Here is an 11,988-nt window from a genome sequence, read left to right as displayed (position 1 = left end):
TTGATATTCTTGGAGGTTATTCTCATGAAAGACGTGTGTTTAGAGTAGACTCTCAGCATCCTCTTGCCAGGAAAATGTATCTGATTCGTTTGTGTCGAGATTCATACAAAGAAACTTGAATATGAAATGAGACCCTTCAGTTTCTACTCTGTTCTCAGATTCCTAGAACAATATTTTTGTGAAATGTGTTTGTCCTTATGATCTATTCTTTTCTATGTGATTATCGTTATCATATGTTCTTGTCTATATGTGATGTGTTTATTCATTAATCCTCAAGCTGCTGGCTTATGGTCCAAGAGTCTTGTTAATTAGATGGTGCTAATGCTAATATTTAAAATAAAAAGAATGCTGCCAATATCAAATCGGGTGACTGCGGATATCATAAATCTTAGATATATTCACTCTAGAAAAACACCTTGCGTAATTTTGTATTGATAGTAAAATTGTGTTTTGTTTTTTAATGAGAATGTGGGTTGGCATAGCGTATAGACTTCCAGTTATTTAAAACTTAGTAAATATAAATTATTATTTTTTTGGGTGGCGTAGCTTTTAGAAAAAAGAATAAAATAATAATATTAAAACATAAATTTTATAATTTTGTTGGGTGTAAAAGAGTCCGTCTACCACCTTCACAAAAGCAATTTCACAACCCCTCACTCTCTTTCGGAAGACAAGTGCCACCTCATATGAACTACATGAATAAGACAAATTCAACTATGAGATGGTTCTTCTCCGTACCACTCACTCTCTTTCAAGAGAGAGAGCCACCTCATTTGAATTTAAATGAATAAGACAAATTCAGCTATTAGGTGATTCCTCTCTTGAAAAAGAGGTAACCCAAAATGGCTTCGTGCGAAATGTCTTTCTGCTGAATTGCCTAGCAAACCCTAAATTTCTAGGCCCATGCTACACGTGTAAAGTGGTGGCCCCCACCCCATGCATAGATTTGGCCATTTGAGTGGAGATGGTAGGCCCACTCATGGGTATAAAATAGTGGGCCCCATTGTATACTTGGGTTTGGGTAGAGATGGTGGCCCTACCATATCAAACAAAATAAATAGTGGGCCCTATTCATGCCATGCATAGGTGTAAAATGATGGGCTCACCTTATCAAAACATGTGGTTGTTACACACATGAGTAGGAAAATAAAATCCACTGTAGCAAAAAAAAAATTAAGTAAAAGTTTTCCTAGAAAACGTTCTCCAAAAAGTTTTCCAATTCATTTTTCATGTGGATGCCGGACGCGTTTCTGTTCATCTCAGCTACTGTGCTCATGTTGGTTCCTATCATCATCAGCTCGAGTGGGTTTTCACTTCCTCCTCTTTATCAGTGATAACAGTGATAAGATTTGGGACAAGGCCTCAATTCCCTAGAGATTGTGGCTAATTTCATTACAGAGACTCTCTCTCTCTCTCTCTCAATGCATCCGTGCTTACATGGACCAATTGAAATGAAAGGATATAAGACAAGAATGCCATCAAACATAGAACAATTTATAACTTAATGCTATATACCTTCATTCCCTCGTTTTGATAATGTCACTCCTCTCTTTTGTTTTTTCCCAATTGGATATTTATAGTGTTAGGAATTGCCTAGTAATATTGGCACCACCATATTTTAATAATCTCACAAATTCAGCTTCTCTTTTGTTTTTTAATTGACATGTGAGCATTTTAGGAACTGTTCTAACCTTTGCCACCTCTTTAAATAATAAAAGACAAGATGAGTTAGTGCAATTATAAAAAATGGTTGTGCTGATATCATTTTGCTGGGAATTGGGAATTATAACATCATTGTCAACCAAATTGGAAAAGTATCGAACAAAGAAATGAGTGTCATTATTAGAACAAGGTAGCTTGAATATCACTTTCATATGTGTATTGTATAATTATAATATAAAAGTATTCTTCATGCCCATCTTAAAGAGACCCACATGAAGCTCACTTTCATATGTCACTGAATTATGTGTCTATTCATGGGCTTTACCTACCGACACATAATTCAGTGACATTCCAACCCCTCCCCCCCATGGCTATCCACGCCCCCCCCCCCCCCCCCCCCCCTCGCTTTAACAGATATCGTTAGGATATATGAAGGGGTGGAGGAGGAGAAACCGCTAACTCCAAAAGCAATCAGAGTTAACGATAGGGGGGGGGGGGGGGGGGGTGGGGGGTGGAGAAGAGGGGTGATCAAGGACTAGAAGGGGGCCCGTAAAGGAGATTGAATTGATGACGACACCCGTTTGTCTCAATAATAGGTGGGCTGGTAGTTCTCATATATTATTTTTGTTTAATTTTTGGGCTAGATTTAAGGATATACTGTTTTCCTTGGAAAAACTTGTTTGGGAAAATTCTTAAGACTTGAAGATGCTTACCTGCATTACTTTAGTAATTAATAGTAGAAGGGTTGAGCATGTACAATTAGGAGGACCTTGTACTTTAGAGAGGTCTCATAGTTAGAATTTAAGGAAAATGTGATTGATTATAAAGGATAAGACAGAGTTATTTGATATGTCTTTATGTTAGGAGAAGCTGTCTTTTTGTTTTATCTAGCACTCTCAAGATCCATCCATTGAAGGTTGAAAGAAGAGAGAGGAGAGGAATGCTGAAATCTTATGTGAAGCAAAAATGCAGGGGAAGGTTGGGATCCTATGGAAAACAGGTAAAAGGAGTTTTGCACTATAGGCTAAGGGTGAAGCAGCATTATATAGGCAACTGATTCCATGCGATGCGACTTGTCTTATCTTATACAATCACACGTGACCCTCGAGTCCCTTTATTTGTTAAGTGTTTTTTTTTTTTTTTTTTTTTACTTATCTTGGGGCAGTTTGGATATATGGAAATGTTATCAGCACCTCTGTTTTTTTTATGAGGGCACTCCTCACTTTATTGAAAGTACAATATGACCCGCACCATAGGATGATCCAAACCGTCCATTAGATGGGCCACTGCCTAAATAGGTTGTGCCTCAAAAATTATTTCCACATGTTGATCCTAACCCTCAACCTTCTAACATTCAGATCGGACGGTTAGGATCAACCTATGGAAATGATATTTGGGGCACAACCTATTTAGGCTGTGGCCCATCTAATGGGCAAGTTGGATCTTCCTATGGTGTGGGTCATACTGTACTTTTAATAAAGTGAGGAGTGCCCTCATCAAAATACAGTAGTGCTGATAACATTTCCATATATCAAATTCCGTATTTTATAATTCATCTAGAAACCCTAGGTAATTATCTTAAAAAAGATCCAGGTTTTAGCTTGTAAAATTTAGTATTTTATAATTTTAGAGTATAAAACCCATGTATCCAAATGCCACCTTAGTGTTTGTGTTCCAATTCAAATTAGGGGTGTAACTCGGGTCAGGACAGGTTGAGTTCGGGTTCGGGTTTGGGTTATGGGTTTGGGCAATCCGGCAATTTTTATGATTTTTTATTTTATTTTTGTAAGCTTAGAAACTCGGGTTCCATTGGGTCGGGTTTGAAAAAATGGTTCCTCGGATCGGGTCGGGTCGGACCCAACTCGACTCGAGTTGCACCCCTAATTTAAATCTACTCTCCGTTCGCGGTTTAGGTGTTTGGGGTGTTAGGGTCTTGGGGCTTTGAGGTTTATGGTTCATAGTTTTAGGGTTTTGGGGTGTTTAGGGTTTGGAGTCTAGGGTGTTGGGTTTAGGGTTTTTAGGATTTTGGGGTTTTGGGGTGTGGGTGTAGGGGTTAGGGGTTTCGGGTTTATGATTTTAGAGTTTTAGGATTTAGGGCTTGGGGTTTGGGGTTTAGGTTTATGTAATACCCTCAAATTCTCCCGTAACATTAGGAAAGTATAAGGGTTTTTAGGATTTTGAGGTTTTGGGGTGTGGGTGTAGGGGTTAGGGGTTTCGGGTTTATGATTTTGGAGTTTAGGATTTAGGGCTTGGGGTTTGGGGTTTAGGGTTTATGTAATACCCTCAAATTCTCCCGTAACATTAGGAAAGTATGAGCACTTCAATGGAAGAGTAGAGATTCAATGGATCAAACCGTGTTACATGTGAACCATAACTCCCCTCGATGAGGCGTCACATGACAATTGGGAAACTTAATGGTTATTCCGTGGAAGTTCATACCACCATAAAAACTTAATAACGTATTCATTTCTTGATGATTCTCTTTATGTCAAGATATGCCATTGGTGAGCTCATGTGTTTTGGGAAAATAGAATAACGTAGGGAAATCAAACTTCCCATAAATTGAGATGAGAAACCTTTAAAATAGGGTGCCTCTTCATATTTCACACCCATTTCACCTTCCCTCTCTCAAGAGTATTTCCTTTTGGGAATCCTTGGGTGTTTGAAGAAACGTGGTGGAAAAACCTAAGAGAAGCTAAAGCTTTTGGAAGAATCATAGCAAAGCTTCCTCAGAGAGATAGGTTCCTTGACCTATGTAGGGTTTTTGGATTAGTTTTGGGTTTCTATGAAGGTCTGATCTCACTTGGCTAAGGAAACAGGTGGTTAAGGAAGGCTATTAATCAAACTCACGGATGTAGGAGTTAAGAAATAGAAAAAAGGATATCATAGATCAAGTACCAGATGAGGACATCAGCAATGGGGAGCCGATAAAGGCCATGCCCACTGATTCCCCTAGTGCTAAACTAGTCCAAAATAGTGGCCAAAGCAAAAACCCAGAACTTACACATTCGTCAATCCTAATGAATTGAATATCCATTACTTGACTACCCGATTTTCGGAGAATCAAGCAAACTGGGTCCTACGTCGGGTAGGGGATGCTTTGGGGAGTCACATCGCCTCCTTACATACATGGAATCTGGCTTTTCATAAAGATGCCAAGACTACCTGGATAAGATTTGATGATATTCCTTTTCATGCTTGGACTTCCTCAACAGTTGAAGCGTTACGTAGGCTTTTTGGTCAAGTTCTTCAAACTGTCAGGGAATCATGACCATTGTATGGCCTTTGCTTCAGCTAAAGTTCTTACCTCAGATTGGAAATGCTTGTCTCCATTTATTAGTTGGAAGGTTGAGAATAAAAGTTATTTAATAGGTGTTATGGCCATGCCGGATGGAGGATCTATTAATGGTGAAAAGAACATTAATGGTAAGTTCCATCTGGGAGTTGTAACCGACTCTAAGGTAGGCGATCAGTCTAATTCTGGTATATTGATATCGAAGGAGATGGTCATCTCCGGTGAGGTGAGAAAAGGAAAATCAGTCGTAGCTCAGAAGAAAGGAAAAGAACTATTGGAAAGCCCTGAATTCAGATTTGAATTAGGGTCCAATCGGGCTAAAACATCATTGGATGGTATGCTAAGGCCAGAGCTGGAGAAGAAGTAGGCCGGCTAGATAAATTGGAAAACAAAAGGAATTAAATGCGTACACATGTGGCTAATCAGGAACGGATAACCAAAAAAGAGGGGATTTTAAAAAGGATAACAAGAATGATAGAAATCCACCCATAGCTCCAAAGAAAGTAAAGGATGTCAGAAACCTCAATCCTTCAAAAGATAAACTCAATAGGGCTTTCTGGAAAACGAAACAGAGATCTTTTGTTAAGCGCCCTCTAGATGGTAAACAGTTTCCAAGACAGAATACGAAATGATTTCGTAGGAAAAACATCTCTTGCATGCACGGTGCATTTGGGTTCGTGGATAATTATTACAACCCTTTGTTGGCAGGTCGGTCCTATTCTCTACTAGAAGAAGGTCGGAGGAAGACATCTTGATAGACGTGAAAGAAATAAAAAAGGGTTTGTTTCCAACCTCCTTTCAATGCTAGAAAGCTTTGATATGTCTGGGGATTCGTCTTCCTCAGAGGAAGGGGAGTCTGAGGATCATCAACATTCGCATCAATGTCTGTCACCTCCACCGTTTTATTGGTTTTCTTCCCAGACCTGTTTCGCTTCATGGGTCCAAAAATGGGCATTGTCGCACGAGGTCTGCAAAAGAGAAGATCCCAAATAGAGATTTTGGCCTCAACATTGGAGTGGTTGGTGATCTCACCCAACACAATTGTCTTCTTAGCTGAGATGTCGGACATAGCCCCTTATGATTTGGGAATTAATGTTTGAAGGTGTGGGAGAAGGGAGAAAAGAAAAGAGAGGCAGCGGGCAGATACATGGGTGGTGTCTGTGACCCCTTTTTACACTGAGATATGCCACCTTTGTCAGATGTTTTCTGTAACTTAGGAAGTTTCCAATTTCCTTGGGCATTCTAGAATTTGTGTTTCCATATTCTAGAGTTGCCAAAAACATGTTGCCTTGTATATTTATAGTAATCTTTCATTGTTAAAAGGGAAGAGTCTTAAATTTGGAATTGTTTGGGAATGAAATTTGACTCAAAACCCAGTTTCTAAATTATGTGTAATAACCCAAACGATTGAAGTATTGGAATCTGAAATTTGTCCAACACAGGTACTTCACCCATCAAGAAAAATCCATTTGAATGGAATTCTAGAAGAATCTAGAAATTTCAGTCATTTCTGATTGTTTCAGAAATTCTGTTCCCAACATCCAATTTGGACGAAACTATAGTTTCAGTTTACGGCAACGATATGATTTCTTACTTTTCGAATTCTGGCCTTTTTGGCCAGAAAAAATAGATATCCAACGAATGGGATTGTTGAAATGCATCAAAATGCCTATTTCTAGATAGATCTAGGCCATTTTCTCTTTCCCAAAACCTTATCCCAAGTTTGAATACAACTTCACTTTAGCATTTTGGTGCAGGGTAAGTCAGTGGAAACGAGGCTTTGGCTTGCAGAGTTTGCTGTTATACACTTTGAGATTTCAGTGAAAACGAATCCACAGAAATTTGTACCCGATTCACACTGACTGGACACTCAGTCTTTTCACAACAGAATTAGTGGATGATCTTGTAACTCATTTATCGAAATGAAAACCTGGGTATAAGTTCGAGGGTGTTTTGTAGCCAAACATTAACGATGTTATCTAATGCATAAGGGCAATTTAGGGAACTAATTTTTTTTAGTCACTCAATTTCCTTGGCCTTCTAGCATAGTCAAGCACAGATGTAGATGAACCAGTCAGGCTAATCTCAACTATGGATGAATTGAATCAACACTCTTCAATCTCTGGACCTGATCTAATCTGGTATGGAATTTAACAAACACATTAAAATGCCCTTAAATCCATCAATCCTAATCAAATTCTCTTGCAGCATCAGGTGTTGGCCAGAGGCTATCTCAAAACTCCAGTTTTCATTCATGCTTCCAGGTCTATGGTTTCTCTTTAATGCAAAGAAATTCTTCTTAGCATCAAGCCATGGTTAAATACACACTGGAAAATGGGATTTCCATTCACATGGGTGCTCTGATAAAGTTCATTATTGAATAAATGATAAAGTTGTATAATTGTTTCACGAAATCCTTTATTCAGATGGTGTAAGAGTTAGATTTTACATGTTGATCTAAAACAACAAACCAAAAGTTGACTGATACAAGGCCCTGTTCCCTCAAAATTCTCAAATAATTGACAAGAAAGAGATACAAAACAAGTATTAGTATTGATCTGTCATCAATGATCCAGCACCCCATAATTAGTGATCTTCCTCTGCCTTAGCAGACATCAACCGCCACTTCAAGACATGCTATCAATGTAACCATAAAAGCTGCCTCCAACAGCACCTATCTCTAATTTCACAATCAGTATCAATCATTTAGCTCAAAGCCATTTGCTTAAATCCGGCAAATCATTCAAAAGAACTTCAAGAAATATAGGCTGGAGAAATATGAAAAGAAAATGACTAAAGCTTCAAGAATCTCCTGTAGAAATAACATTCAGCATGAATGTTGCTTCAATTCCAATTTCCAATCACTGTGCCTTGATGTCTTCAAAATAATGAGAAGGGATCTCTGAAGGAGGAGTCAATGTTGACACACACTTGAACTGTTCCAAATAAGTAAATACAGTTCATTTAGTTGCAATCGGAATATATTTTATGATATAGCAATAAGAGGTAAAATCTTCATGGAAACAAAGGTATACCTTGTGTTGCTTGTATTTATCTCTTACTGCTACAAGAGGGGACCCTTTCGTATTGAGTTGCAAGTCATGTATGGCATGAACACAGTCCTTTAGCTCAGACGGTCGGTAACGGGAGTAGTGTTGCAAAGTTAAGCTCTAAACACATACACTGAGCTATTCAGTGCCTCTGAAGTTTAAAAGAAAAGCAAAACATCAACTGAAATTTTAAAGAAACAAATGGGAGTAAACCCTTACCCAAGGATGGATCTTAGGATGTATGGTGAATCTTGAGACAAATATAACTGAAGCAGCTACCATTGATGGCAGGAACCGTACACAACCATAATCAATTAAGCTTAGCTCTGCTAGGTAGTTGCCCAAGAATTCCAATTGCAAATTTGGGGCCTATAAAAGGATCTATAATCAGCACTTGACTAAGAAAAAAGGGAACCACAACTTTATGCACATCTATAGGGGAGAATGAAAATACAAAAAGAAGCAAATGCTGAACTACTTACTTTAGAATTATCTTGGGCTGCCCTTGTAAATCTCCTGGTAAACAACATGATATTATCGACAATCAGTCCAATAAGTTGAATCCGACCATATCAGTCGCAATGACAAATTGAAAAAATAAAAGATAAATCAGGAAACATAGACACCATAGTGCTACATTTAGAGGGCTTGATACTGTGTTCTAACCATGGTTTTAAGACTGAAATCCAAAATGACCGACACTGAAATTGATAAAAACCGAAACGGTAATTTATTTTGGCCAGAATTTCGGTTTTTCCGAAATTTAACCAAAAATTTTTTATTTTTTATTTATATTAATTTAATATTTCACATAAATTTCGACCGAAATTTAATATTGAATAAAATATTAGTTTTGGGTTTTGTACCAGATTTCAACCGAAATTTCGAAATTTCAGGGTCCGAAACCTGTACCAAAACCGAAATTTTAAACCTCGGTTCTAACGACAAATATATGTATCAATTTAGAAAATAAAATACCAAAAAGAAAGTAAAACAAATAATAATCATAACACAAACAGAAATATCTTGCAATAGTTCTTGCCTGAGAAAAGTCTTCACATTGGGATTACCCATCTCAAAGTTCAGATGCTTGAGTACATCAGTCTCCATCTTCACCACCTGCACACATGAACCTCAAAATCAATCACAGGTATTCAAGAAAAAAAATCATAAGAAAAATGGGGAAACAAATAAGAAAGATTAAATCACCTCTTCCTTCGTGCAAGTGTTCTCTGTCATATCGCAGAACTTTTCCACATGTGGAGGACTAATCTCTTCATACTTTCTGCATTGCCAGCAAGAAGGATTGGCATTGTAAGATAAAGAAGCTACATGAAAGAAATCAATTGACAATTGAATGAATGGAAGAAAGAAGGAAAAGAAAAAGGAGAGTGCGTGCATACGAGGCAATGAGCATGCAAGATACACCCAAGAGTTGGAGCTTGGCTCTATTAAGGTCATGTGAAGAAAGGAACCGGTCAAGGTACGAGATTGTAAGATAAAGAGTATCTGTAACGAGCTTGAATTCCTCTGCAACCTCAACCAACCAGTCCACAAGAATGGCTCGCATGTTGGCTGTTACATCAGTCTGAACAGCCTCCATGAAATTCGGCAAGGGCCTTCTTTTCTGCTCCATCTGAATCAGAAGTATTTGTTAGCAAAGGGAAGACCCATTTCTATGACCAGTCGAGCATGTTAAACAACCAATTGCTCCATAAGCTTAAGGTTTTAGAGATGGTGTCATTTAATCATTTATACTTCAACACTCACTCTCACATGTGGCCTCTATTTTTTGGGTTGGCCATGGATCTTTAATATTGAGGAGTTGTTCGGTTTTGAATCCAAGACTTGCCGTGAGGCAGTAGCTCTGATATCATGTTAAACAACTTATTATTCCAAAAGCTTAAGTTGTTAGAGTTGGTGTTATTTAATCATTTATAGTTCAACAGAGCACCCCAAAACAAACTTTCAGGAGAAGAGTAGTAACAAAGGCAAAAGGGGAAAACCATGAAATGGGAAAAAACAATCCACTGTGAAGAAGATAAAAGCAAACTGACATCCAAAATTAAACAAAAGGAAGATCCTGAAATTCTAAAACCAAAGAAATCAATTGGAAGTAAAGAAGACCCTAAATCCCAAAATCCCAAGAACAAAACAGAATCCATTCATCAGCTACGAAAAGAAAAAAAAAGAAGTAAACCCACATCCCAAATCGAGAATAATCCATATCAGAAAATCAAACAATACCCAGAAGATAAGATTCTAAAACAAGGAAATAGGAAAAAACAATCCACTGTGAAGAAGATAAAAGCCAACTTACATCCAAAGAAATTCTAAAACCAAAGAAATCAATTTGAAGTAAAGAAAACCAAGACCCTAAATCCCAAGAACAAAACATAAACCCATATCCCAAATCGAGAATAATCAAAACCCATATAAAAAAAAATCAAACAAAATCCAGAACCTAAGAATCTAAAACAAGATATGCAAGATTTCAAAAAAAAAAAAAAAAAAACGTAAGCATATCTCCCAAATAGCCTAAAACATAAAACCCAAAAACACCCAAAAATCCTCCACATACCTCCATGGAGTGGAGATATTCAAAGATTTCAGACGCATAAGGCGCACACATCTGAGGATCATCAGCATTGGCATCAATGTCTGTCACCTCCACTGTTTTTTTGTTCTTCTTCCCGGACCTGCACTTTTGCCTCAAGGGTCCTAAACTAGGAATCGGATTCGGCCCGGACTCAACATTGGAGAGGTTGGTGAGCTCGCCAAACACAATTCTCTTCTTCCCCGAAGAGGGTTCTGTGGTGGCCAAGGCCCTCTTCTTGGACGCACGCGTGACTCTAACAAAGTTCTCCTTCTCAGCCATAGCCCCTTATGATTTGGGAATTAGGGTTTGAAAGGTTTGAGGTGAGGGAGAAGGGAGAGTAGAGAAAGAGTGAAGAGACATGGGTTCTGTGAGCCCTTTTTACAGTGAGAGAATTGGAAAATGGAAGCAGCAAAAATGCCGCCTTTTCTGCCATTTGAAATATTATGTTTGCGCGCTTCATCGACCGTTTTGATTATTCTGCTTTTTGTATTTTGAAATTTGGAATTTTGAGAGTGCGGATTTTTGGCTCTTTCTCTTGAAAGCGGGGAATCCCATTTTCCTATTTTTGCTTCCGCCTACTTGTTTTGTGCTCAATGTAAGGAAAGGCTCCATTATATTTCAAAAAATACCTTACGGCCCACAGTATAAGATGATCCAAACCGTCTACAAGATAGGACACAACTTAAGTAGGTTGTACCCCAAAAATCATTTCCATAGGTTGATCTAAACCCTCCGATCTATAGAGGGACTGCACATTAGAGGGTTGATACTGAACCTGTATAGATCGGATGGTTAGGATCAACCTATGGAAATGATTTAGGTTGTGCCCCATCTTATGGACGGTTTGGATCATCCTATGGTGTTGGCCGTACCGTACTTTTTTGAAAAATAATGGACTATAAGGCCTAAAAACTCCAATGTAAGAAACTTGAACTGAGCCCGCCGACTTGATCATCTAAGGGTTGTCTGACTTATAGATCATATGATGTGAAAATCAGTTTGTTTGAACATTTCTAACCGTTTGATTGTAGAATTTGATTGAAATGTTGATTAGTTTTTACTTAACTGTCCATTTTCAAGCCCACCCACTTGGATGTTTTTGTGATTCGGATCATTCATCCTAGTGCTGCCTTACTTGTAGATCATACAATGTAAAAATCACTTTGATTTAGCATTTCTAACCGCTCTATTCAATAGTTGAGATCACCCAGTGCATGGTTTTAAATTTCGACCGAAGTCCGAATTTTCGATCGAAATCCAAAATTTCGGTGGGGACCGAAACCGATTTTTTCCGAAATTTCATTTTTCGCCATTTAAATGCCATTATTTATTTATTTTTTTTAAAAGTTTTACAAAATTTGGGCAGAAATTTCGGAATTTCG

At 38.1% G+C, this 11,988-nt stretch overlaps 1 protein-coding gene across 1 annotated transcript; it reads right to left on the bottom strand.

Moving 5' to 3' along the window:
* Positions 1-7,350: 7,350 nt before the first annotated feature.
* Positions 7,351-11,047, bottom strand: LOC143850993 (cyclin-A3-1-like). The gene is made up of 8 exons (XM_077360305.1): positions 10,589-11,047; positions 9,411-9,643; positions 9,217-9,292; positions 9,050-9,126; positions 8,490-8,523; positions 8,227-8,376; positions 7,993-8,127; positions 7,351-7,893 (listed from the first exon to the last, which is right to left on the bottom strand). Exons 1-8 carry the CDS (start codon positions 10,883-10,885, stop codon positions 7,819-7,821), a joined length of 1,077 nt encoding a protein of 358 aa, XP_077216420.1. The 5' UTR covers positions 10,886-11,047; the 3' UTR covers positions 7,351-7,818.
* Positions 11,048-11,988: the final 941 nt, after the last annotated feature.

Source organism: Tasmannia lanceolata, unplaced genomic scaffold (assembly GCF_043159265.1).
Source record: "Tasmannia lanceolata isolate RefF3 unplaced genomic scaffold, GAP_Taslan_0.1 ptg000018l, whole genome shotgun sequence".
Taxonomy (NCBI): Eukaryota; Viridiplantae; Streptophyta; class Magnoliopsida; order Canellales; family Winteraceae; genus Tasmannia; species Tasmannia lanceolata.
Note: the sequence above shows the minus strand (reverse complement) of the source record. Positions and strands in the feature narration are given on the sequence as shown.